The sequence below is a fragment of the Callithrix jacchus genome, chromosome 18 (assembly GCF_049354715.1).
Source record: "Callithrix jacchus isolate 240 chromosome 18, calJac240_pri, whole genome shotgun sequence".
NCBI lineage: Eukaryota > Metazoa > Chordata > Mammalia > Primates > Cebidae > Callithrix > Callithrix jacchus.
The window spans coordinates 16818322-16845617 of NC_133519.1; the positions used below are offsets into that span (position 1 = coordinate 16818322).

Consider the following 27296-nt stretch of genomic DNA (forward strand, 5'->3'; position numbering starts at 1 on the left):
GCCGCCGCCGCAGCCAGCACCTCCGCAGCCTCCCGGTCGCCCGCCAGTGGGAGTTGGAGAGAAGGGACACGGGTGGAGTTGGGGGGGAGGGTGAAGAGAGAAAATGAAGTCCAAGACAAAACAACAACAAAAACCTCAGACACGGGGACACAGACACGGCAGAGACTGAAAAAGGCGTGGAAAGGAAGCGATGACCGGTGGCGTCGAAGTCTAGGAGTTGACCCCGACCCAGACCCAAAAAGCTTCTAGTGCCCCAATTTCCCGCTCTCCGATTCAGGCCAGGAGCAGGAGTTCCGCTGGTGCCCGTGGAAGGGACGCGTGGCTTTTCGTGCCACCCGGGAAGACCGCAGGGACGGAGGCAGAGGCCTCTCCAGCCTCGCCGGGTCTCCACTGCCCTCCTCTGGAAGACCGAAGGCGCATCCGACAGCCGGAGCCCTGGCCTTCCGCGGAGCCCGAGCCCGGCGCGGGGTGGAAATGGGGAGCGGCCGGGCCGGCCGGACCACGTCGCCAACTCACTAGGGCGGTGGAAGCGAAGCGGAGCCCGCGCGGGGGAAAGAACTGGAACCAAGCGGCCGACTAACAGGGGAAACGGGCAGCCGAACCCTGGAGGTAAAAACCCTAGAGATGTCCTAATAGGAAGCAGGGAAATCTCTGCGACCCAAAGAGAGAGGGTAGCCTGTCGGGGGCGGGTGGGGACGGCCCGGAGACTCCCAAGCGAGTCCCTGGAGGAGAGGAGAGGGCAGAGACCACACCCAGGAAGAGATCCGGGAGAACACCCACGAGAGGGGCGGAGGGGAGGAAAGCAGAGGGCGGCCGGGCAGGTGAGCAGAGCCCCGGAGAAACGGCTTTGTGCGAAGAGGACCAGAGATCACCCAGGGTTGTGAAAATGGCTGGGGTTTCGAGGCGAGAGGTGCCCTAGGGGTGGGTAGGGGGTGCGATCGGGAACGGGAAACCGCAGCCCCGAAGAGGATGGGGGCTCGGCCGGCCCCTCGTGGCGGACGCGCCCGTACGCCGGATTCCGAGGCGCTCGCTCACCTCGTGCCCCACGCTTAGCCAGGCCACTTACATCGAGCCCAGGGTGCCCATCCGTGCTCTCCCGCGCGGTCCTCCCCGCCAGTGCCCCTGGAGCGCCAGGGCCCTGATTCCCAGACGTCGGGGTTCAGCGGGCGCCGGACGGAGGAGCCCGCCCAGCTCTTAGACTCCGCCAAGCCTAAGCAAGCAGGGTAGAGCGAGTCTCACCTCCCGGCTCCCTCCTTAGCCTCCGCCGCGGCTCTGGCCCCGGCGCGCTCCGGCTCCGGACTTTTCATTCATCCTTTCACACTCCCTCCCCAGACCATCCTCTGATTGGCTCTACCGCGTCTGACGTCACCGCCTCGTCCCCCGCCGGCCCCGCCCCTCCCCCTTCCCGGGCCGGCCCGGGAGCGCAATTGGGGCGCCCCTCCCCCCCGGAGAATGGGGATGGGGGGACTACTACCTCTCTGTGCTGATTCTCAGCCTCACGCTGCCTCACACACTCCCGAGACCCGCCTGCCACCTCCAATCCATTGCCATTTGTGGTTTTGATCTCCAGCCTCACTCATTTTGTAGGTTCTACATTTTCCATTTTGGCCCTAGGTATGCTGCACCAACACGAGGGCGCAAAGATGGAAAAGAGGTCAGGTGGAAGCCCCTCAGAAAGAACCAGATGACTACAGACTCTACTCCTACCTTCCTCCTCCCATCGGAATATTCTTTGTGCTTCTCGGGTACCGATGCTTAGCAGACTGTGGGCCTAATGTTTTAGAATGGGCAGGAACCTCTCTCGCTGCTTTTCAACTCAAAACAATGAGGCAAAGAGTCTGGAAGTTTGGGATTCCTGCAGGGAGATGCGGGGGTTGAGCGGGGCTGAACGTCCTTTTTTGCCTTGCAGAAACTGGAATATCTCTTGAATGTGTTGGCAGAACCAAAGTTACAGGTAAGGGAGGCTGGGGTGAGGATTCCAGCTGGCATCAATCAGGGCAAGACCCACAGATTTTCATCCAGCATGGAGGCCCTTGCTAGTGCGTTCTTGCCCTTCTCCAACACGGTGAGACTCCCACCTCTGGCCCACGGTCCTGCTCTAGCGGTCTGGAGAGCTGGGGTGATGGAAGGAGGATCGCCCCCCAGCAAGGTTCCGTTTGGGACTTGCCGGACCTGGCTCCTTAGCAGACACAGCGCGACATTCCTGTCTCGGCCTCTCGGCGCTGGGAATCAGAATAATGCCTAGTCTCAACCTTGAGAGATATCTGAATCCCGCTGCCCTGTAGAGCTCGCAGAACGAGCTGTAGGTCCCTACCTGAGCTCTGCCAGGGAGCAATTCGAATTCCTGGTCCCAAGGCACCCCACCCTTGTACCCAATCTACTCTCCACTGCCTTACTAAAAACAAAACAAAACTATGACTCAGATACCTGGAGCCTGTCAGCCAGATGAACATGGGCCAGCTCCTCTAACCAGGGATCCTTGAACACTAGGCCACCAGGGGTGTGCTCCAGGGGACGACCAGCTTTGTCATCAGGCCCCATCAGATTGTTTTATCTGCCTGTCTGCACAGCCCAGGACAAAGCCAAGCCTGAAAGCTGTTCTTGGTTAGATGCAAGCCTATGGCCAGTCAATTTAATTTGGTGCTTCCCCCAAAGATTGGAGAATATCTGAATAATTGCTTCAATTGATGTTGGCAACATGACTGCGGAGTGGGGGGGCAGTTTGGAATAAGATAAAGCCTGGGAGCCGGGTGTTTCCCTACCAGGATGATAATATGAGGCTGAAGGAAACAATCTAATTTCCCCGGGCATTCGCACTGCTGGGCTTGGCATAGCTTTTTCCTTCTGCCAGTTGCCATGGGGTTTCAAGGCCCTTACCTAAATGAAAGGCTTTCTAGATGCTTCCGCAATGTCAAATTTTCACCCTTCCAGAACAGGGAACACACCAGCCAATGAGAAGGAGGGAAGGAAAGAGACAGAGATGGTGTCCACTCCCTATTTGGTTTCCTCCTGCCCCTCCCAGGTGCTCCTACAGCTTAGAATGAAGCATTGAAGCACTGGGAGCAGACCCTTGGAGTCCACTGCCTCTGAAGCAGAGTTGCAAAAAACAAAAAACCAAAACCAAACAAACAAAAAAAAGAACCCCTTTCAAATAGTCTCACAGATCGACCTACCTCCTGGTGTGCTGCTAAAGGCATTCCCTAAATGTTTCCTCCATCCAGCCAGGAAAAGCTATAGGCTTTCTAGCCATTCCCCTCCATGGCTACAAATCCCCTCAAAGATTTCTCTTGAAACCATCTCATACCCATTTCTAAGATGCTTAATGCCCTCCAGACATTCCAGCAATTCTAGCTAGGGCCTACGCTTCTCCAAACAAACTACCAACTCCCCCTACAAATAACCGAATTTGCCCTTCCACAAGATCCCTTAAAAGCACCTTAAGCAAACCTTTCTCCCTATCCACCCTCCCCTCACCAGCACCTGGGAGGCTGGGGCCAGAAGGGAAGAGTGGACTGTTCTGCTAGCTAAAACTCTCCCCTTTCTCCTGTGTTACCAATTTCCAACCCAGTTCCCTGCCCGCTGTGGGGCCCAAGCTTATCACCACGACCCCTTATCCTGGCCTGGGCTGACCAAACAGTACACAAGAGGCAACTGGAACCAGCACGAACCTCCCTTCTCTTTCAGCCACTGCTGTATTTTTACTGGAGGCAGAGAACAGAAAGGTTTTTTTTGCCCATCAGAGGCTCCCCCACCACCTCTGTTGGCCAAATTCAGACTCAGCTGGGCATCCTCAAAAACCAAGGTCAAGACAGAAATGGTTACATTTGGATGCCTTCTGAAAATATATCTAAATGTCTCCAAGTAGCTTGTTAAAGAGCAAGATCCCTCTGCTTCTTAGTGAGGCTTTGGGTTCTACGCAGATAGTTCAGCCCAAAACAGAGTGTCCAAATGCAGGGAGGAGAGACCCCCGACAAAGGAAAAGAGATTAGTCTAAATTGTCCTGGCACTACCCACATAAATCCCCACTTCTGTCAAGGTTGCTGATGAAGTAAGGTTTTGTTTGGTTTTGTCTGGGTGTGCTCGGCAACCCCGTATTCTCCCACTCATGCTCAAGGATAAAGGTGAGTAGGGCATCTGTCTTTATTCCGATGGAGAAAGAGCTATCAGCCATGAAAGAAACAGAAAACTCCCACCATCATGTTAACTGGGATTGGTTTCAATACCATTGTTCCAGTTTCCAAAAAGAAACTACTTGGAGAGTGGCAAATGAGACAGTCTCTCCAGAGCAGGGGGCAATGTCCCACGTATTCTTGTCCATGGTAGCTAACACTCTGCCTGAAGCATAGTGGGTGCCCAGTAATTGATCAATTAATAGAGATCTGTGTACCTCGAGTGTGCATTTGCCATCAGGTGGATTGAGGGCATTAGGGGTAGGGACTGAGGGTCTTGGTAAGTTGTGTGTTCTGTGGGATCTGCGGGGGAGGGGGAGGGGAGAGTTGTGTCTATTGTGTTGTGTGTTTCTGACTATTTGATAGCTCCTTTGACCAGAGGAGACCCTTCTACTAATTAGATACAGCAGGCCTAGAAGAGTATAACAGCTGGAGTCAAATGGGTGCATTGGGTGCCCTCTGGGCTTGGCCCAGCAGCCTCAGTGTCCCTGAGAAGGTCTCAGTTGAAGTAGAGCCCTCTGATTCCAGCACACCACACAGTCAGCTGGCGTGTTCTACAGCGCGATGGACTGCAGACCCCACCCTGAGTCCTTCCAGGGAATTTCTAGGGGCTGTGGGGAGAGCACATCGATTCCCTGGTGCTGATGTGAATCTGTAAGTGTCTCTATTAGCTTAGGAGCCCCCATTTTTTGCCAGTGCCCGTCCCCACCCCCATCCCTTATAGCCCTGATGCCCACCTATTGTCTGTGTGCCTGAAAAGACCCATGTAGAGAAAAACATGGCCTGAATTATGCTCTCTGGATGCAGCTCTTGGACGGATCTTTATAATTCAGGTTCCAAAATACATTTTGGCAGTCAAGCACTTTCTTGAAAGAGTCAGGTAATTAAATAAAAAGCATATATTTTTTCTTTGTTTCAATTACCAGGTTAATTTGCCTTGAAGACACAGATGAAAGCGGCATTTAGGAGGGGGTGGATTCAGATATTTATTTGTCTTGTAAGTATCATTATGAACAATATCATACTTTTTTGCTATAGAAATCTGCATTGTCCATGGGGTAGTGACAAATAAAAGCAAGAATTAGCAGTAAAAAATACTAAGGCGTGTGAAAAATAATGTCTGTTCATATGGGCAGAAAAGGTTGGAGGTGTAGGAAATAATCTGGAGGAATTTGTTCCTAGGGATGTCATACTTCTTCCTCAAGAGAGCAGTATTTTCCTCCCACTGAGGGGCTAGCTTGAGAATTCCTTGGGCCTGTGTAAGCACTGCCTTGCCTGTTCCCAGTTCTGTTCTTGAGCCCACACACTGCTCACTTGCCTGAGAGTGCTATGGCGTCCGGGAGGTGGGAACAAGGTGGCAGAGATGGTAGAGGGTTGGCTGGTTCGTACAGATTGAGCCCTTTCTACAAGACCCTCAACCATCAGCAAATGGCTTCCTTAAAGGGCATAAGCATGAATATGCAAGGGTGCTTCGTGTCTCTCTCTCACACACACACACACATACACACACACACATACATACACCCACAAACATACACACACACATACACCCACACACATACACACACACATACACACACACACACACTCACTCAAATTTACCAACTCAGACCAATGCAATGACAAATCCACACATACTCCCAGCAGGACCACCTCCCAGTGCTTGCAGCTGTATACTCTGGAACACATATCACTCACAGTTATTTAAGTTCCTTGGGTCCCCATTCACCATAATCCACACTGCTCTTTCTCACCTCTGTCACCCAGGTACAAGTGTCTCTGATCCCTTCCCCAATCAACCATCTCCCCCCAGGTCAGTTGGTCACCAACTCTGCCCTCAGGAGCCTATGGGAGAAGGGGAAAGAGTTCCCTGTATCCCCAGTGCCTTTCCTCTCTATTACAGAACTGAAGCAGGGTGGCCTATCATTGACTATGTAGGTCTAACTACAATTGGAGTAGACCCAAAATCAGGGGCTGAAAGCTGGAAGAGGCGGGGAGTTGGGTAGAAGGGTACAGAGAACAGGAGGAAACATAGGTGAGACAGGGCCATTTTCCCCCCACCCACTCCACCACCAGAAACAATAAATAAGAAAATAAATACCCCAGAAGCCATAGGTGGCCACCTACGATGACACCAGAAACAAATGAGGCGGCTGCTTCTTGGATGCCCAGCTCCTGTCAAAGAGGAGAATGCAAAGGTTAAAGTTCTTTGAGAAATCCAGCCTTCTTTCCCTGACGACCCCCAGCCTTCCTGTCACTCTCTCAGCCACTCATTTTCTCCTAGTCTTGCATCTGCAGAACCTGGACAGGCTGTGTTCCCCTCTTAATCGCCAGGCTTGAGGCTGCACAGGGGGATAATGAGGAAAGCCTGGACATGCAGGCAGCGCTCCCTGCCTGGGACTCTCAGCTCCATCTCGCCTGGGCAACTCTAACCCAGCCTTATCCTCACAACCTCTCTCATCTCCATCCAAAACCTTTGGGCCCAGGGGTCTGGCCCACTTCAAACAGCCTGTGGAGATCTTAGACTTAATCTAAGGAAGTAATCTACCCAGGGGACACTATCTCCTTGCAGATTCCTGCTGCCTGGGGTCCTCGGGAGAGCATGCTTAGGATAGGATGAAGGAGCTGGGGTTAGGATATATTTTTGACTGTCTGGATCTAACGCACTGTAAACTGTGAAGTGCTGTGCACATTTACAATATTCTCAGTGATGTTATCTCTCTAGCTTCCTCCACTCATCTCTGTCATGACCTAGCTACCTATCCCCCCTCCGTGAACATCTCCCAAGGTCCTGTAGTGATCAGTGTTCTCCCTCTCCTTTTCACACACACAAAAGGTGTGAAGACAAAGCATTTATTTTTTATTAGTGTTGAATATGAATCTAGTCTCAGTATTTTACAATCTTATCTTCCCAGAATTTTGCTTTCAGGTTAAATGATGATTTGAGGGGGTGGTGTGCATACTGCAGGTGACCTAGCCCCTAAAGTACTGTGATGAGTGTTTTGTGTGTATATGTTTGTGTGTTTGTGTGTGGGTTGGGGGAAGTTGGTGAATTCTTCCATCTCAAACTCAATTCCACAACTAATTTTTTTTTAAGTCAGGAAGATAGCCTACCTAAATGTAGGAAATTAGAAAAAAGGGGGGCTATGGAGCAGGGATGAGACTTACATCCAAGTCTGATTTCTAGTAGGGGTGCTTTGAATACCCCCTCCCCACTTCTAACACTCACAAATACTCACTTGACTCCCAGCCTCAGCTCTCCCAGCCCATCCATTTCATAAAGGGATGCCTCAGTCTGAAATTATCTTCATACCAAAGAAGGGGCTACCCCCACCCCACATCAACTTGCTGACATGCTAGAAAACAGATGCAAGGACAGTTAGGGGGCCTCTGGCTCCTCCCTCCACCCTAATCGATGAGAGTTCTGGGTCCCTGGGGCAGTTGTCCCCCTCAGCACTGATCTCTGCCCTGCCACCCCCCAACAAAGCATACACAATGCCTAGGGGAACATGGTGATGGAGAACACAGCCCAGCAGGCATGGAACATGTGTGTGCACGTATGACGGCTGGCAGCCTCAGCCTCTCCCAGCAATCTGGCCTCTGGGGTTCCAGGAATAGCCTGCTCAGCTCCAGCCTCCATTACCCCACAATGGCCCCAATCCTGTCTCCCAGAAAGCACAGTGTGAGTGGGGGACTAGAGGCAGCAAATGTGCCTTCTTTCTATATCTCCTGGCCTTCCTTAGGAGAAGAAAACACAAAACAGAACACACACAGGCAAACCCCCCATTAGATGGGTGTGAAGAGGGTGTTGGAGTAGGGTTCTCTCGCCTTCTAGACCCTAAGCATTTCCCCCACATCTCACTTGCCTTTAGGTTCCCCTCAGCCCCTTTGCTACCTGCCCGCTCACAGAAAAGGAGGGAAAGGGGAAATTAAATGAATCTAAATCCTATAAAATATTTTTGGATTTTTCCCAATTCTGGTTTCCACCTTTCTTTCTTTGGGGGAAATCTGGCTCCTTTCTCCCCATGTCCCAAGCCCCCCAGACTTGGTCCTCCCCTAAAAGTCACTAGGTCAGAAAGGAATAAGAGCCAGATGGAGGGAGCAAGGTCAGGAGTCCAAACACAGAACCATTTTTTCCCCTCCTTCCCATCTCCACTACAGTCTCCTTCCTGCCTCTCCTCTCTCTGGTGCAGGCATTAAGATGTTGGCCATGTCTGCTGGAGAGAAGGGAGGGGCAGATTAATAGGATCAGTAGCACCGTGACCCTAAAGCCCCCCCACAATCCCATTGACAAACTTAGTGAGCTGTCTCCAGCCGGCATGGGCTGGGGGAAGGAGGGGAACCAGGAGCCACTCTGGGGCGGGTGGGTAGAGCCACTGCCTTGGGCTCAGCGGTAGGTGCCCAGGAGGCAGGAGGTGATAGCCTTGCTGCCAGCTCCTCCTCTTCACACATGCCTCATCCATTTTGGGGACCCCCTAAATCTTTTATCAGCCTTTTCTTTCTGTGATGATTGCACCAGCCTCCATTAGCCAGTAGGTAAAGTAGAAAGGTTAGGGCGTCCTGACTGATTTGATGGGATCTCTTCTCACTCCCAGCCCAGAGGTCTGAGGGGGCTGGGATCCTCCTGGACCCGAATGGGCACTTACCAGGCTTCTGTGAGGAGGAGAGACTGTTCGGGTGTCCCCTGCGGCTGGACTGCCTTTCTCCCCCCAGCTCCTAGCCTCTTGTGGAGTGGAGGATGCAGCTCCGATGACGTAGCATCTGTCTATCCATTCAGGAATTTCGTTAGCCTCTCTCTTTCTCTTGCTGCTCTCCCTGGAAAGGCAGCAAAAAGGGGGTGCTGCCCCTCTCTGGAGACACTACCACCACCACCACCACCAAAATAACAGCCCACTCTCATGAAGCCCCTCCTTCTTCCTTCCAATGCCTGTGTGGCCAGGGGTCTTTGTCACCACCACTCTGCTTGCCACCTCCCCTACTGCCTTTTCTAACCTGAGGCAGGAAGAAGGGGCTAAGGGAAGCTATTGTTCCTCCAGGCCACCCTCGTCCCCAAGGGAAGCAAGAGAAAGGGTGTGATGGAAAGACTCCATCCCTAGTCTCCGAGTTTTAATTCGATTTGGAACTTGAGAGCGAGCGTGATTAAGTGGTGTGTGGAGGGTGAGGCGCAGAGCTGAGGAGGAGTCATGGGAAGGTGACACAGTTTGCCATTTGAAGGCTCGGGGCGTCCCAGTCCCCCATTCCTAGGCCTCCCCTCAATTCCTATCCCAGTCAGCTTAGCTAATCACAAATCCTGATCTTAGTTGTGACAGTGACAATCAGAAGGTGAAGGCTGAGAGCTGGAGGGGGGAGCATCTTGGGGGGAGATGAAGGCCAGCACTTGGAAGTCTAGACAAGAGGAGGGAAGGGGTGGGACCACAGAGTCAAAGTGGGAGATAAATTATCTTTTTTTCAGAGGAGGCAGAGCAATTTGGGGGGTTGGTTTCCAGGGCTGGGGTCCCGATATTTGGTGGAAGCTGGGGCCCAGAATGGTACAATGGTCGGGTCTCTTTTCTCTCTCTAACCCCCACCCTCAGCCCCTCCCTTTTTCTCCCTCCCACTCTTCCTGGCCTGCATGGGAACTCGGTCTGAGCTCGACGTGACAGACAGCAGGCCTGCATGCTAATGAAGTTTGTCTCAAGTTCATTGTCAAAGCCCCCCCTTCCCCACGGCCCCCTCCCCTCCTCTCTCATACACAAATCTCCCTCCAACTTTTGTCCCACAGACCTGGAGGCCACTTGAGTCTCTGCTGGCTCCTCTCTCTCACCCTCCCCCACTGCCTTTAGTCTCCCCTCTCCTAACCACCTCCCTCAACTGGGGGCGGGGTGGGGGGGCTCTCTTCTCCCTGGTGCCTTCCCAGCCACCTTCTGGCCTGGCGATCCCTAAGCTCCGAATGAGGGATTCTGAGGGCTAAGGTCAGAGTCTATAGACCTGGGCCTTCTTTCCCCACCTCAAAGTAGGGAGACTTGAGAGGGGCGAGAGAAGGCAACAGACTCTCCCCACTCAATGTTCCCTGCCCCCCAATTCTCAGCCCTGTCCCGACCCGTCCCCCCATTCCAGCCCCGCTTCCCCTCCCCCATTCCTCCCATTATGATTATTTTGCTCTCCCCTTGATTACATCTGCTTCACTAGCTCAGAAATAAAGATCCTTTGAGACTAATTTTGCACCCCCCCAACTCCCCACCCCTTCCCTCCCCTTCTCTCTAGACCAGGGCTCCCGTTAGCTCCTTTCTCACCGGCTGGAAGACATTGAGTTCCTTGTCTAGGGAGCTGGGGGGTTGATGGGAGGGGGTGCCAGTGGAATGGGGGGGTCTCTCCAGCTCTGGGACGTGTCCAGCAATCCAAACCTGTCCTTCTTTTGTTCCTACAAATCTCTTCATACTGTCACCACCCTCTGGAGTCTGCCTTTCTCCCAGTAACCAGGGGATAAGGGAGGAAGGGGAGGAGGATCCTGAACTCACCCCACCCCTCAATTCCAGGGAAAAGAGGGAGGGGGAGAAAAGGGAGAAAAAAATTTAAATCCCCCCCTCATTAGCCAGAAAGGAAGTGAAAGGGGATAATTATAATTAAAAGCAGACAGCTGTGGATTGCATCTTTTACGTTCCTCCAAGCTTCCCCCCCACTTCTGCCACCATCACCCAAAAATTTGCACAGCCCCTTGTGTACCTTCCCCCTGGTTTCCTTTGAGCGGTGAGTGAGCAGGAGACTGAGGCAAGAGGGGCAGGTTTGGGGAAGGGGACTCCACTTCCTCCTCCCTAGACAGCACCTTCTGAAACATTCAGTAGGCCTAAGAGATGGGGACTTTCTGTTCTTGCCCACCAGCCTGTACCCCAAAGTGTAGGATTGTAGAAGGTGAGGGAATCCTGGTGATAATAACTAATTCCGTAATTTCGGGAAGGCTGAATTTCCTAAAAATAGCCATAACATTTATAATGAAATTAATATTAAGAATTAACTAAAACCTAGAATGTTTTCTCATTCAGGCATGTCTCTCCTCCTCTGGAGTAGCTTCCAAACACAGGAGGGGTAGCTGAACGTCTGAAGAGCTGGGATCTGTAAGGGAGTGTGTGCTAACAAAGAGAGGCTCATAGGTTTAGAGTGTACATAAAATGCACACATGCACATACATTTATATCCATGATTTTGGGGGTGGTGTTGCTAGGCCTAGCTCTGCTATCCTATGTATTTATAGAACTTGATCATAGGCCAGAACAGCAGGGTAATTATAGCATTATTAGCATATATGCAAATCAGGTAACCTATATACGCTGAATGGAGGCAGATTATTATTTATTTCTCTCCCCCTTTCTCCTTCCCTTGTATCAGCTCTGGCTCCTCAGAGCTGCACACCAGTAATTATCTGACATTATAAGAGGGGGTTGTAGCCCTGGAGGAGGGGGCTGAAGGGAGTAGGACAGGAAAAAAAACCTAGGGGCGGGAGGGTTTTATCTCATTTTACTCAATGTTATTCTGGGAAGAGTAGGGAGGAGCTCAGTGAGAAGCCTTTGAATTAACAAAGGCTAATTCCAGCGGGGTGGGGGGGGCAGGAGGGGCGAGACAGAGACCTGAAAACAGAGACAGATGAAGCCAGAAAAGCTTCGAAGCAATGACAGAGACTAGAGGGACAGAGCCGCAGCTCACAGAGAGTGGGGGAGCCAGAGATGGAGTCACAAACTCACAGTGAGCAAGGCACAGGAAATTCAGATCTGGCCAGAAAACAAGGATCTGGTTTTTTTGGAGTTGAAAGGGATGAGCTCTCCAGGTTTATTTGGCATGGGGCCAGAATGGGGGCCACCCCATGTTGGTTTAGAGGCTGAGTCTGAGTCTTAATCCAGAGTCCATTCCATATTATCCAATCATTTCTCCTTTTCCTACCATCTAGTAAATGGCCATGGGGCCCCAAGCAGTGGCTTTCGGTGTGTTCATGCATTCTAACCAACACATGACCCGCAGAAACCATGTGGACCTGGTCCGACTCTGGACCCTCCTTTCTCCCACCAGGATTGAGCCGCAGGCCTCTCCTCTTCTCTCCAGGTTGGGCTACCTTCCCTAGGTTCATTCTTAGGCTCTGCAGCCGGATCTCCACAGGGTGCCTTGGTATCTAAGGAGATGCAACACCGCTTCCCTTTTCATTTTCCATTCCTCTCTTAGACGTTATTTATACCAGATCCGTAGTTGGGAAGCTGGGACCTTCCCAACTTTTCCTCCATATTGTCCCAGGGACTTGCCTCCACTGAGTTGGTTACCTTTTCCTCTGCCTGTCTCAGTAGGATTCTGCTGGTCCTTGGCACCCCTGGTACATTGGGGTTCCAGCCACGATATCCTTCTTTTACTGCACTCCCCAGGTGAATTAAGGGAGTGTGTCTGTTTGACCCCAAAACTAGATAGACGCTGGGGATACTAGTACTCCATCAAGTTTCAGATGTCTCCTCTCCACATCCCTACTTGCAATGCAGCTATCTAGCTACCTCTGTCTCAAAGAAGCCTTGCCCAACAGAGGCAAACTTCGAAGAAGGCAATAGTGGGGAGAGGCAGGATTATTGAAACTGTAGCAGAGTCCGGGGACCTTGAGTGGTGTAATGAAGAAGGGTCCCAGAAAGCAGTAAGGAGATAGACACTCAAAGAGGCAGCAACCAAAAGACTAAAAGGAAACAAAACTTCAAGGCTACACTTAGATTTTTGTGCAAAAATGGAAATTTGCTGTCATGTATATCTATATCGATAACAGATATGGATGGGCTTTATCACCAATGATCTCTGCATCTATGGCTTTTGTATCTGTGGCTGCTCCTAGTCTGACTGCTTCTTATTCTTCTGGCCATGTAGTACAGACTAGTAAAAGAGTTGAAGAGGTAAGGAGAAAAAGACAGAAGGAGCACAGAGAGAAACTGAGAGGGGCAGAGACTTAGAGATGGAGAGCTGTAGAAATGAAAGAGAAAGGTGCTGGGAAGCACCAAAAGCCTGGTCAAGGACAGGGCAGAAGCAGAGACTGACAGCCAGTCCTGGGAGCCAACCTTTCCATTCTCCACCCCATGTTAGAGACCTGGTATATGGCCCTCTCTCCTGCCTGCTTCTCCCCCAGGCTCAGCCAGGACATTGGCGAATAGATTTCAACTTCACCAGGCACATTTCTCTGCAAATGTCATAGCAGAATACTCTAGAGTCATCTGGACAATGGATGGGCTTCTCCCTGGGCTGCCCCAGAGAGACCTGTCCCCACTCATCCTGGCCTTCTAGGATGAAGCTCACCCAGCATTTCTTTTTGACCTATGTACTTTCCTACTTCTGCGGCTCTCCTATACAATTCTTAAGCTCCAAACCTATGGAACTCTGTGTGTGCACAAAAATATCTCTTACCCTCATCTTTTCTCCTACGAATGCATCTCCCTGGCAATCCAGCTGGACATCTGTGGGCACACATTGTGTGCTACTTGCTGGGCTTGGTTACCCGGACCTGTCTGTGGGTACCACAAACAGGTTTGTGTTTTTACCCAGCAGAGTCTGTGCACACTGATACCTACCTGCAGACAGGCTCCATCATCCGACATGCAGGTCTGGCCACCACTTTTACTGCTGCTGTGGCTGACAGCACCTTCCAGAAATTCTAAGGACACAGCCCAGACAGTCCTTTACCCTGGGGTTCCCCTCTAAAGCTGCCCAATCCCCTCTTTCAGTGGCTTGATTATATTTCAGATACATACAGTTCTCCCATAATCCAGTCTCGCCAAAGAGCTCCCAAGGCACCAAATGACCCCCTTACCCTGGAAAGGAGACCAGACCTCACCACAGACACATAGTCTGGTGTTCCCGCTTGATAACGGTACCCACGAGCTGGAAAGAGATTTTATACTTTACATCTCCTTAGGTGGAGATTGGTTTCTATATTTGTACACACGTTACGTTTATTCCTAGAACCATATACATCTCTTCTGCTTGTTTTCACATAAATAACGGTCTCTATTTGGGCACTGGCCAAATACTAGCACCGTGTGTGATGCATGTGGCACGGAACACATACTGGCACATATATGGCATGCCTGCTTCATGCTCTGTAGCGTGGTGCCATTTCTTGGTGCAGTACTGGTACCTGCTTCAAATAGGTTTCTCTAGGTCTAATGCTTATTTCTGGGGCTCAGGCTCTTGGATTTTGGCTGCATCTCTCAGCTACGCAAGCAGCCAGTGTGCGAGCTCCGGCACCCTCAGTCCAGGTAGAGGTACTGAGCCCTGGGTGGCTGTGTTTATAGTTGCTAGGCTACTGCTGTGCCCGCTGGTGAGACCAGGCAGGTTCCCTTCCAGCTGCCCAGCACTCGCCTGAAAGTCAGCACCCCCATGGGTTGGGTTAGGGTTAAAACACCCGGGGCTCAGAGTGTGGGCTAGTAGGCTCACCCGTCTGTGTGTGGTGCTTACCTGCAGTGTGCAATAGCGTGTGTGCTGGCTGGCCCGTGTTTGTGTCCCGTGATAATGTGTATGTCCACACTCAGTGTGTGTGTGTGTGGTTTGGGACTGCGTGTGTGTGTGCATATGACATTTGTTATGCGTGTGTCTGTCAGTGTGTGCTGGGTGTGCCTGCTCTCTTGACTTGGCGGTGAGGCTCGCGGGTAACTCGGTGGGTGTCCGCGTGGTTCGTGCACGATGGTCTTCATACCCCTGAGTGTCAGCGAGCGTGGGCCTGCAGCCTCAGTGTGAATTGCAGGTCTGGGTCCTCTGTGTGCGCCTGGGCCAGGCCAAAACCAGGCCAGAAACTGCGGGCAGGGCCCCCGTGGCGCCCCTGTCTGCTCTCGGCGCTCTCGCCGGCGGCAGCGACTCGGGCTCCCGCTTTCGTCAAAGTCCTAGCTCCGCAGCGGCCTGGGGCGCAGACTCGCGGGGCGCGCGGACCGAGTTCTGCGTGAAACGGGGACCCTCGCGCCCTCGCCCGGGCGGGACCACCGCGGGCACCGCCGACGCCAGCCTTAGGGCCGCGGGCGCGCGGGGAAGAGGAAACGAAGTGCGGGCTCCGGACCCGAGGCGAGAAGTGAGCAGAAAGAAAAGAGAATCCATCGGAAACAGATAAAAAGGAAAAATAAAACCCACTCGAAAAAAAAAATAAAACGTTACAATACAAAGGATAAAATAACGCTAAATGAAATAAAAAGGAGACATATTTTCGAGCTAAAGGAGACGTTAAAGGTGTTGAACTAAGTGATAGAAAAGGCGAAGAAAAAACAGGGCCGGGAAACCGCTCCATGGCGCCCGCAGGGAAGGGGGCCCTAGACGGGGCGACGTGGCGTTTGGGAGTCTCGGGCCGCGGGCTCAGCGGGGCCAGGCGGGTGCGCAGCGCCGGGGCCTCCTCCGCGGGTTGCCAGTCGCCGGCACCCGGCTCGGGCGAAGAGCCGGCTGGACGGTCAGCCAGCCCCACCTGCGGCGAGCCGCGGGAGCCCGAGGGCCGGGAGCCGAGGGACTGCTTCGCCCCCACCTCCGCCGCCGCTGAACTTGGCCGGGGAAATCCTCCCGGCCGCGTCGTCCCAGCGCCGGGTCTCCCCGCGAGTGTGCTCTCCGCCGCGAGGCCCTTTACGCGCGGTGTCTGGGTTCGCGGCGTCAAGCGGAGCCTCGGGCCAGCCTGGGCAGCCGAGAGCGCGGGGACTGCAGAGCGTCGCCCGCTCCCCGCCCGCCGTTCCGGACCCCAACCCCGGGGGGAAGCGGACAGCGTCCCTCTCCGCGCAAACTCCATGCGGCAGGCGGGACTGGGTACGGGGCCAGGGGGCTGAATAATTAACAACGGGAAAGCCGGGGCGAGCGGGAAGCCTGGCAAGCCAGGAAGAGGAAAGATGAGACAGAGACAGAGACACAGGGACAGAGGGAGACAGAAAGGGGGCTAAGAGCGAGGCTGGCGAGAGAGGAGGAGAGGCTGGGGAGAAGGAAAAATGAGATAATAAAGGAAAAAAGCGAAGCGAAGGAAGGTGGGAGAGGCAGCGGGGCCCCTCCGGGAGCTTGGCCAGAGGCGCCCGAACCCCCCTCCCCTGCACGGCTGCTGGGAGTCGCTCCCCTTCCCTTTTCTTTCCGAGCCGCCGAATTCTGTCCCTAGACGCTGAGTTCCCAGGAGAGGGTAGGGCCAGGATGCAAAGTTGCCGACCTCGGCCTCGGCTCTAGGGGAAGCAGGCAAAGGGGATGGAGAGACTGCTGGCGATGGAGAAGCTGGGACACTGTAGGGCACAGAGAAAGTGTCTCCTCCGAGAAGGGTCCAGCCAGCAGACCCCTACCCCCCACCCCAGGATCCAGAGCCGCTTCTGGGATCACATCTGGGAGAGGCTTGCTTGGTTCAGAGCTTGCCCGTCCTAAGCAAAATAAATAAAGAATTCTCGCTGGCCTCAGTGTGGGAGGAATCAAACAACCTAAACAAATACCTCCCCCAGCCTCCCTGCCCGCCCCTCCCTCCGCATCCCCGGACAGGTGGGGAAAGGGCTGCTATGACCCGCTTTGCGGCCTTGGTCAAGTCACTTCCTCCATCCCTTTTTGCTTTTATAAACGCAGAGTCTGTGGGTGGAAGCTGTGGAAGTCCCTCCAGTGGAAAAATGGTCAGTGCTGGGAATGAATGGGACGTAGGAGTCACTCCAAACGAGACCAGCCCAGATTTGGTGGGTCGGCCAAGCTCATCCCAGAACGTTTTGGACCTCATCAGGAAACACACTGTGTATTAATGCGTGGCTGGGTGCGGGCCAATCTGAAAGAAAGCCATCGGCTGAGGGGGCTGCTTCTGTGAGAGAAGCCCAGAAGAACAGGGAGCAAGAGGGCTTCCCAGGAGGGTCCCTGACATGAGATCAGTGACCAGACAGGGTGCTGGGGCAGAAGAGGATGGCGTAAAAGCCAGACAGCTTGGTGGAGGGTGTAGGTGCTGGGAAAAGCACAGTATGAGGCTGGTTGTGTGACTCCAAGCCAATTAAACTCTCCCGACCTCCTTCTGAACAGGCAAAATGGAGGAGCCGACACCAACTTCCCTGGGTTGTGGTAATAAGAACTCAGTGGTTAATGTTCCTTCCTGGCTCTTCATGGATGAGAACTAGGTGTTGTGTTGTGTTGTGTTTTCCAGTTCAGGAATGTCATGTTCATATTGTTTTCTCTCCTCGTTTGGGGTGGTGCTGAGTGGAGCGGGTGGGGGGAATGGCTGTATTTTGCTGCCTCTCACTCTTGCCTTCCTGTTTTACCAGTCTCTGAATCCCTGTGTCAGACTCAAATTATCTAAAATACTTAAATATATAACATAAAGCATTGCTCTTTAAAGAAAATGCCACTGAAATAAAATAAAACATCCCTCAATGCATTGAAATAGCCTGCAGTAAAACGCCGTGCAAGTCAGCTTCCTCCCGGAACCTCCACCAGTCCCCTGCTGCGTCTTCTACAGTTAAAGTTAACCACTCAAAAGGGATGGCATTTCTATCTGGAACTGAGTAAGTTGTTTGTACTGCCTTTCTGTCTGTCCCCCCACCCCACTTTCCTTATTTCTGTACTTTATTTTCAGATAATTATGGAGATTCTATGTATGGAAAAAAATGAATATTTTGACTGTTTTGGTTTTTAAGAGCCCAAGTGAGGCCTATGCATTTAATACAATTCCAATCAAATTTCTGTTCAATGAAGTTCTGGAAGTGACTTGAATGCTGAAAAGAATAAACAAGATATTGTGCAGGAAAGGAAAAGTTTAGGCGTTTATGAATGTGAACAGAGGTCACAGTGTAATGTTGAGTGAAAAAGTTAGAAGTTAATGAGAGAAGTAACACTTTCCTATTTTTACAGATTAAAAAAGCACATGAGGCTGGACGTGGTGGCTCAAGCCTGTAATCCAAGCACTTTGGAGGCCAAGGTGGGTGGGTCACCTGAGGTCGGGAGTTCAAGACCAGCCTGACCAACATGGTGAAACCCCGTCTTTAAAAAAAAAAAAAAAAAAAAAAAAGCACATGAAATAGCCATATAGTATTCACAGTCAAAGAAAGATAATGCGTGCGTGACCGCAGGAAATGAAGGCGTAGGCAGGAGGAAACGTAAGTCTCTGTGATGGAAGACGATAGACTGAAGAAAGGAAAAAGCTGTGAACTAAGAGTCGAAAATGGTCAAGCTTCAGTCCTGGCTCTGTCACTTACTGAACTGGGTGACCTTAGGCACGCCACTGACCCTGTTTTCCAGTCTTTTGAACGCCCTCTTCATTCAGTTGTTATGAGATCCAAGTGAAATTCTCTACGTCAAAGTTTCTTTATAATCTGCAAATGCTCTGTGAATGCGTATCATACGTACTGCAGATAACTTATGTGACCCAAACTACATCAATGCGTCCTACCGCACCATATCCCATACTGAATGGGCCTCCCATATGCCCCATCTCTGCAGCTGGGATCTCCAGATGGAGGGTGTCCGGGGCCTGGAGGCGCTTGGGCTTTGGGGGATGGAGGTGAGGTGAGAGTGTGGAGGGTTGGGCGGCAGCGTTCATTATCACCTTATCTCCCCTTTCACATTTTTCAGCCCTCACCCACCAGCAGTTTGCCCCTTCCTCCTACTTGGCTTTTTCTCTGCCTGGCCTTGACACACGCGGTGAGTGGAAGAGTCTTCCTGGGCTGTGGGCTGTAGTGTTGGAGGACAGGGGGTGGGAAATAAACCGAAATTACAATGGAAGGGATATTATTGAGATTCTAGGAAGAATTCTGACCTTCTAAGGCAAGAGACCCAGTAGCATTCTCTCCCCAGAGAAGAATCCCCTAATACCCTGGGAATGCAAAGGGCTGGGGCTGGGAGTGGTAGAGAAGACACGCCAATACACCCGAAAGAAGGGGAAAGCGAAAGGAGAAAATAGAGGCTTGAGAGGGCACAGGGAGAATTCTTATTTCTGTGCTCTCTCAAGAGGAGAGGGACTTGCATCGCACAGCTAACGAACCTCTTCCCAAATTCTCTGTGCGGGATTTGGCTGCTCCCAGAAGGGGGTCTTTTCTAACAAGGTGCCCCCGGGCCCTGCCCCTCCCTCCCCAGGAGCTGAAGCCGCCAAAGGTTCGTGGAATATAATGGATCATTTTCCAATTTACCAGGGTCTTAGAGATTACGCCGCTAATCCCATCAAAGACCATCTGCTTACATTGTCCCTCCTGAGCCAAAATAAATAGATCCTTTACTCCCTCCACTTCAACTCCTCTGGGGTATTGTAGCAGGAGAAAGTTCGACAAGGCCCATCCCATTTCCCCCTCCCTCCCGCTGAGGGCTGGACAGAAAAGGAGAAAACAAACTTAGCTTGTCTGAGGTGTGAAAGGTCACTTACGATCCTGACCTGCATTCTTCTCCGTTGCCTGCGACGATGGGAATTGGGGAGAGGGGCGGGCCCCCGGGGCTCTGGGGGTCTCTCAGGATCAGCCCCCTGCGGAGGTGTGGGACAGGCTGTTCTGTGCCCCACTGTCCTGCTGTCTCTGCTCTGAGGCCACCTTAGCCCCAGCCCATTTTTGGTCCCTTTCTAGTCTTTTTGAGTTTCTTCCACCTATGACTGTTGGGAAATAATTATTAAAATCTAACTTTCATCCCTCCCTTGACAGAACTGTGGGAAAAAGGACACGAGAGTCCATAAAAACACTAATTTGATTCCATCTAAGAGTTACTTGTTCTATAGGGTTTTCACATTTATTCTTATTTGTTGCTACTCTTTTGCAGAAAGGGGCTTCGTAAATGGGAAAATGAGGGGCTCAGGGGGAGCGCCTTCTGGCCCAAGGTCTGGGAAAAGTTGATAACTAGAACCAAAAGTGTGTATGTGCTACCCAGGCTTCAGAAATTAGATTATGTACGTAATATATTAAAAGGCGATAACCACTTTGGACAATCAATGAAATGTAAAACAGCCTAAGTGGACAGGGAGGGGCCTCATTGAGAAGTCGACACTAAAGGCTTAGAGGAGGTAAGAGAGATATTTTCAAGAAAATCAGGAAAAAGCTCCACACACAAGGACCATCCAGTCTCTTCCCACAGCTGCCTTCCGTCTTGCTGCCTCTACCCCCTTGGTCCTTCCGTCATCATTGTCCGCAACTGTTTTCTAACCTGTTCAGGAAGGGGCTCTCAGCCACCATCTCATCCTTTGCAGGACAATCCACAGAGGTGGGTCTCCCAAACTCTGGCAAACAGCTGCCTGTTGGGAATGACTCTGCTGTAGACACATCTGGTCTCCTGTAGAGACATGTTGTACTTTCGAAAGCAGCATAAGGTGACAGAAACAACATTGGCATCGGAGTCAGGACAATCTCTGCTACTTATGAGCTATGTGATTCTGGGTATGGCTCCTGGACTCTGACTCTCCATTTCCTCATCTGTAAAACAAAGATTCCGCCTACTTCATGAAGCTGCTGGGAAACAGACAGTTCCTGGTGGGTGCTCTACACAGAGCACTGTGTGAGATAGAGCAGAGAATGGGTCCCACACCATAAAGAAGTTAGAATGTGCTTAAGAAATTCAACAGGGATATGTAAAGCACTGCATGTAGAGACAAAACATAAATTTTCTAGTTACAAGAACTGTTCATTTGACAAGTGTTTGCTGGCTGACCCTATGGACCAGGCACTAAAGGGACATAAGGGGAAGGAGACGTCCGCCCTGATTAAAGATCAAAAGCAAAGCCACAAATTATTGTTCAGAAAATATCGATGGAAATTCTACACAGAGAGAAAGAGATCACGTTCAACAGGGGTAATGTAGAATCAGGAAAGGTTTCACTAAAGAGGTGGGCAGGAGCTGGGTGGTCTTTGAAAGAAGGATAGGACCGGAACATGCAGAGGGTAAGACAAAGCAGATCAGTGTGTGAGAGACCAGGCTTGTCAAAGATGCATCTCGGAAAGACCTGAACGTTTAAGTGACCATAAGCTCAATATGAGCCAGTAACATGGTGGAACTGCTGAAGGCTAATGTCTTTGGCTCTGGAAGAAGAATCACATTCCAATCAAGAGAGCTGAGGAGCGTTAGTGCACTTAACTGACTCCATCTGAGACAAGATACTGACATGTAAGAGAGCACCGAGAAGAGGATTAACCAAATGGGGAGGGGGCTCTACCATATAGAAGGGATGTGGCCATGGGCAGGTGACTTCATCTCTCTCATCTTCATTTCCCTCATCAGTAAAATGAGAATGAGATTTATTGCACAGGGTTCATAGTGAGGGTTAAATGAGATTATATGAGAATACCTGCTAAAGTGCCCGGTACATGGGAAATACTTCAAATGATTCTTGAAAAAGAAGTCTTCTGGCCAGACGCAGTGGCTCACACCTGTAATCCTAGCACTTTGGGAGGCCGAGGTGGGTAGATCACCTGAGGTCAGGAGTTCAAGACCAGCCTGGCCATCATGGTGAAATCCCATCTTTGGGGGGGGGGGAAAAAAAAAAAAAAGAAGTCTCCATTAAGTGAAGGATTGTGAACAAGCTGATCCTGGAGCTATGGTACCTGTCTTTTTTTTTTTTTTTTTTAATGTGCTGAAATCTGGATTTATTTATAAACTTATTAGAGACTGTCAGGGAAACACATGTTAGTTCCGTTCATCTTTTTTTTTGTCTAAAATCTTGTTGAGTCTCATCCCTCTTTATATGTAACACTAACTTAGGAACTGTTTCTTTATATTAAGTCAGAACTCATTTTACCTAGTGGTTTCACTTGCAATGTATAAACTGTATTGTATAACATTCAAATAAGTAATTGAGGCTGTCGCCCTGGGTAATGCAGATAACCTCAGCACATCGGGATGCCAAGTAGGGCAGATCACCTGAGGTCAGGAGTTTGAGACCAGCCAGGCTAACATGATAAAAACCTTGTCTCTACTAAAAATACAAAAATTAGGCCAGGCTCAGTGGCTCATGCCTGTAATCCCAGCACTTTAGAAAGATGGAGTGGGGAGATCACGCGGTCAAGAGTTCAAGACCAGCCTGGCCAATATAGTGAAACTCTGTCTCTACTAAAAACACAAAAATTAGCTGGGCATGGTGGCGCGCGCCCAAGTACTTGGGAGGCTGAGGCAAGAGAATCGCTTGAACCCAGGAGGCAGAGGTTGTGGTTAGCTGAAGTCTCATCACTGCGCTCCAGCTAGGCCACAGATGGAGACTCCATCTGCAAGAAAAAAAAAAAAAAAAAAGAAATACAAAAATTAGCTGGATGTGGTGGCACATGCCTATAATCCCAGCTACTCAGGAGGCTGAGACAGGAGAATTGCTTGAACCCAGGAGGCAGAGGTTACAGTGAGCTGAGATCACTCCACTGCACTGCAGCCTGGATGAAAGAGTGATACTCTGTCTCAAAAACAAAAAACAAGTAATAGAAATTTAATTAAAGAATGTGGAAAAAGTCATACACTAAAAATGAATTGAAATCCATCATCTGACACTGATTAACATATTTAGCAGATTAGACGAGACCTACATTTCTGTTAACAACATTGAAAAGCAGAATTTGTTTGTTTGTTTTTTTTATAAAGACGGGGTTTCACCATGTTGGTCAGGCTGGTCTTGAGCTGCCAACCTAAGGTGATCCGCCCGCATTGGCCTCCGAAGTGCTTGGATTACAGGCGTGAGCCACCACGCCCGGCAGATATGGTACCTGTCTTTAACTATCTAATGAGCAATCTACATAGAAAAGGGGTAGACGTGTTGAATGGTACAGGAAAAGAATCGGTGAGTGGAAATAGAAGGAAACACATTAAGGCTTGGCATGAAGAAGAATGTACAAACGGCCAGAAACGACCAAACACGAGAACATTTAGTCAGTCATGACCACCAGTTCTTGGTGATTTTAGACCAAGATATAGAAGAACAAATTTCTGTTTTGGGTAAGTGACTGAACTACCTGATTTCATAGCAGTATGTGCCGTGCTAGCTACTCTGGAGGCTGAGGCGAGACGGTCGCTTGAACTTGGGTGGTTAAGGCTGCAGTGAGCTGAGATCACACCGCTGTACTCTAGCTTGGGGGACAGAGCAAGACTCTATCGCTAAATAAATAAATAAAATAAAAAATAAAATTTGAACTTGCTGATTTCTAACATTCTTTTCAATGTCAAAGTTCTAAAAACCAGTAAATATGTCAACTTACATTAAAAATTGTAAGCTTCCTCAAAGTCCCAAAAAGGCAGGGATCACGCTCATGTATTTCTCAGTCAATGGCCCAGAAGAGTATTGGGTATATAACATGCATTTGATAAATATCTGTTTAATGAATGAATAAATGAATATGTAATACATGTCAAAGTTCTTTTTATTTTTTGAGATGGAGTTTTGCTGTTGTTACCCAGACTGGAGTGCAATGGCACGATCTCGGCTCACCGCAACCTCCGCCTTCTGGGTTCAAGCAATTCTCCTGCCTCAGCCTCCCGAGTAGCTGGGATTACAGGCGCGCACCACCAAGCCCAGCTAATTTTTGTATTTTTAGTAGCGACGGGGTTTCACCATGTTGACCAGGATGGTCTCAATCTCTTGACCTCGTGATCCACCCACCTCGGCCTCCCAAAGTGCTGGGATTATAGGCATGAGCCACCGCACCCAGCCCTCAAAGTTCTTGTACATTGTAAAAGACTGAAGATAGTTGGCCGGGCATGGTGGCTCATGCCTATAATCCCAGCACTTTGGGAGGCTGAGGTGGGCGGATCACAATGTCCGGAGTTCAAGACCAACCTGGCCAACATGGAGAAACCCCATCTCTACTAAAAATACAAAATTAGGTGGGCGTGGTGGTGCACGCCTATAATCTCAGCTACTCAGGAGACTGAAGCAGGAAAATTGCTTGAATCCAGGAGGTTTCAGTGAGCCAAGACTGTGCCATTGAACTCCAAGCTGGGGAACAAGAGCAAAACTTCATCTCAAAAAGAAAAAAAAAAAAAGGAGTCTGCAGATAGTTATAAGTAGCCATGATAATCATTGACTTTTTTTTTTGTTCTGTTACAAGTGCTTTACATGCATTATTATAAAGACAGTGTCACAGGAGCTCACTGTAAAAAGCACAATGCTCACTACTCCTCCTCCCCCACCATGGGAAGAAGGGAGGCTTGGGGGAAATAGGAAAGACCAGGGAATTACCATCCATGGAAGAGAGGACAGAGGATAAGATGGTGGTCTTGGTTCCATTGTGCTAAAGGAAACTGGGAGGGGCATGGCTGGGCTGCATATCCACTGATGGCTGCTAAAATAGGACTCGGAACAGAACACTAGGAATGGAGATGATACAGAGGGGGCTTTTGTCTTAGAGTTACAAACCCAAGCTGAGTGACGCTAAGGAGAAGGTGGCATCTTTCCACTGGCACTATGTTCATGACTCAGAAGGCTTGCATTACGGTGGGCAAGGTGGCATGATCAACTCCCTGTAGCCACCTACTACCAGAATCACTTTTTAGTGTTTCCTGACTGGGATAGAATTTATTCAAAGGCCCTTGGCTTTTGGCAGTGCTTCTGCTCCTGTATCAAAGCACCAATACTAGGTGAAAAAATACAATGAAGAGCTTGTGATAGTTACATGGCCTGATTTCTGCTTTGCTTTTGGTTTGCCCAGAAGGGCTTTAGTCCCAGTCCCCCCCCCTCCAATAAATTGGAAGGGAGGGGTCTGAGGTGTCCTGAGGAAGAAATGGGTGAGACAATAACTTCCCCAGGGAAAAAATTAAAGGCCAGGCACAGAGGCTTACTCCTATAATCCCAGCACTTTGGGAGGCTGAGGTGGGTGGATCACTTCAGGTCAGGAGTTTGAGACCGGCCTGGCCAACATGATGAAACCCCATCTCTACTAAAAATACAAAAATTAGTGGGGTGTGGTGGTAGGCACCTGTGGTCCCAGCTACTCGGGAGGCTGAGGCAGGAGAATCGCTTGAACCCAGGAGGCAGAGGTTGCAGTGAGGCAAGATCGCACCACTGCACTCCAGCCTGGGTGACAGAGTAAGACTCTGTCTCAAAAGGAAAAAAAAATCTGTCACCAGCTCTTTCCCCAATCAGTCTAGATTGGGTAACCCTATCTAAATACCTTCTCACCCTAATCCAGATTTCTCATGCAATGTTCCCATTTTCCCCCCTTTCTTGTGCCCTTTTCAGAGCTGGAGAACTCTAACTCCACTGGCTATCTGAAGAAACCCTAGGTCATATGTATTTGGCTTCCCCAGGTTTTCTCTTCCCTGCCTGCTTCAAGGTCTTTACCACTGAAGAGAATGCATCATTTGAAAGGACAGACAGAAAGGGAAAGGGTGCTTAAAGTCCGGGGAATTCAGACGAGGTGCCCCTCCTGGGGCAGCCCCATTGAAAGAAGTGCTGGTCTCTTGCCTTGTGTTGCCACCTAGTGTCCCAAATTCAGATTCATTTATTCACTGATTCCATCTTCCAGCAAAAATACATTAAACCTTCCCTCTAGCCAACTATGGAGGCAAATTGCCCCATCCCTCCAGTTGTTTTTAGGAATCCCTGCCGTCATTCTGCTCTAGACAGTTCCCCTGCTGTCCTTTGCTTTCTGTGAAAAGAGACTTTAACCTTTCTCTGAATATTCCAGGTAAATGTAATCCCAGTACTTCTTGCTGTGGTTCAGACTCATTCTCTTCTGTTAGTGTAAGTGGAGACTAGGTGCTCTGTAATCCCTTCCTAACAATCCATTTCCAGCCCAAATCTCTGGGTTGATGAGAGTGTCCCTTGAAAAGACAGCAAACGGGAGTAATGACACAGTGTGGGGTTAGACACTGCTGTCACCTATTTGACACTTCATAAAGAGTGTCTGTATATGTCAGGATATTTCATTTTTACAGCACTCTGCTGAGACTCATGGGGCATGTAATAGTATTCCCATTTCACAGGTGAGGAAACAGGCTAAAGAAAGTCAATAGCGCCGGGCACCATGACCTCACACCTGTAATCCCAGCACTTTGGCAGGCCGAGGCAGGTAGATCACCTGAGCTCAGGAGTTAGAGACCAGCCTGGCCAACATGGTGAAACCCCGTCTCTACTAAAAATACAAAAATTAGCCAGGTGTGGTGGCGCGCACCTGTAATCCCAGCTACTCAGGAGGCTGAGGCAGGAGAATCGCTTGAACCCTGGAGGTGGAGGTTGCAGTGAGCAGAGATCAGGCCACTGCACTCCAATCTGGGTGACAGCGGGAGACTCTGACTCGGAAAAAAAAAGTCAATAGCTGGGCATGGTGGTATGCGCCTGTGGTCCCAGCTATCAGGAGGCTGATCACCTGAGCCCAGGAGGTCAAGGCTGCAGTGAGCTGAGATCGGGCCACTGCACTCCAGCCTTGACAACTGGAGTGAGACCCTGTCTCAAAAAAAAAAAAAAAAAAAAGAAAAGAAAAGAAAGAAAGAAAAAAGTCGATTGACAGGGACATAGTGGAAAAGCTGAGCAAGTCACAGGTCTCCTGGCTCTCATTCAAAGTGGATGTTCTTTTTTTTTTTTTTTTCTTTTTTAAATAGACGGGGTTTCACCATGTTGGCCAGGCTGGTCTTGAACGCCGGACCTCAGGTGGTCTGCCTGCCGTGGCCTCCAAAGTGCTTGGATTACAGGAGTGAGCCACCATGCCCGGCCTGAAGTGTATGCTCTTTACAGCAGGCTGCCCAAAAGAAAGGAATGGAAACCTAGAACTAGAGAGTTCCTCTCAGGCCGGGAGGAGGAGAAGACAGGCAGACGGCAGCGGTGTCACAAACCGTGCTCCAGAGGGGAGTGGATATGGCCCGGAGAATGAGGAGGGCATTTTCCCGCCTGAGAGTTGAGTGAAAATCTTTCTGTGGCACAAATACTCCTCCTGGTGGCCACACTAGGCTATGGCAGGGAAGAGAAAAGGAAGACGAGCTGGAGGGGCTGAGCTAGGTTGGGAATAGAGTCCCGAAGCAGCGTCATTTAATTGGCATTGATGTGACTTTCCAGAAAGGCAGACACATTCATTCTGAAGTGTAAACAGATAAAACCCAGTTTGAATGTATTTGATTTATTTTCCATGATTACCATACCTAACTAAGCTTTTAATCTTTTTTTTTTTTTTTTGAGACAGAGTTTCGCTCTTGTTACCCAGGCTGGAGTGCAATGGCGCGATCTCGGCTCACCGCAACCTCCGCCCCCTGGGTTCAGGCAATTCTCCTGCCTCAGCCTCCTGAGTAGCTGGGATTACA

The 27296-nt window shown here is 50.4% G+C and overlaps 2 protein-coding genes across 2 annotated transcripts in view; one reads left to right on the plus strand and one right to left on the minus strand.

Moving 5' to 3' along the window:
- MIR9-1HG (MIR9-1 host gene) overlaps positions 1-13753 on the minus strand; it is a 29501-nt gene extending 15748 nt beyond the window's left edge. Inside the window, 6 exon segments of the mRNA XM_078355184.1 lie at positions 6271-6307; positions 6310-6344; positions 8816-8934; positions 10442-10475; positions 12146-12306; positions 13727-13753. Coding sequence (XP_078211310.1) covers positions 6271-6307; positions 6310-6344; positions 8816-8934; positions 10442-10475; positions 12146-12306; positions 13727-13753 — 413 coding nt within the window.
- A 1000-nt stretch (positions 13754-14753) lies between these two features.
- Positions 14754-23197, plus strand: LOC128930172 (uncharacterized). Its single transcript, XM_078355986.1, has 4 exons — positions 14754-17626; positions 17973-18039; positions 18693-18761; positions 20284-23197. The coding sequence occupies exon 1, from the start codon at positions 15428-15430 to the stop codon at positions 15947-15949; it is 522 nt and encodes a 173-aa protein (XP_078212112.1). The 5' UTR covers positions 14754-15427; the 3' UTR covers positions 15950-17626; positions 17973-18039; positions 18693-18761; positions 20284-23197.
- Positions 23198-27296: the final 4099 nt, after the last annotated feature.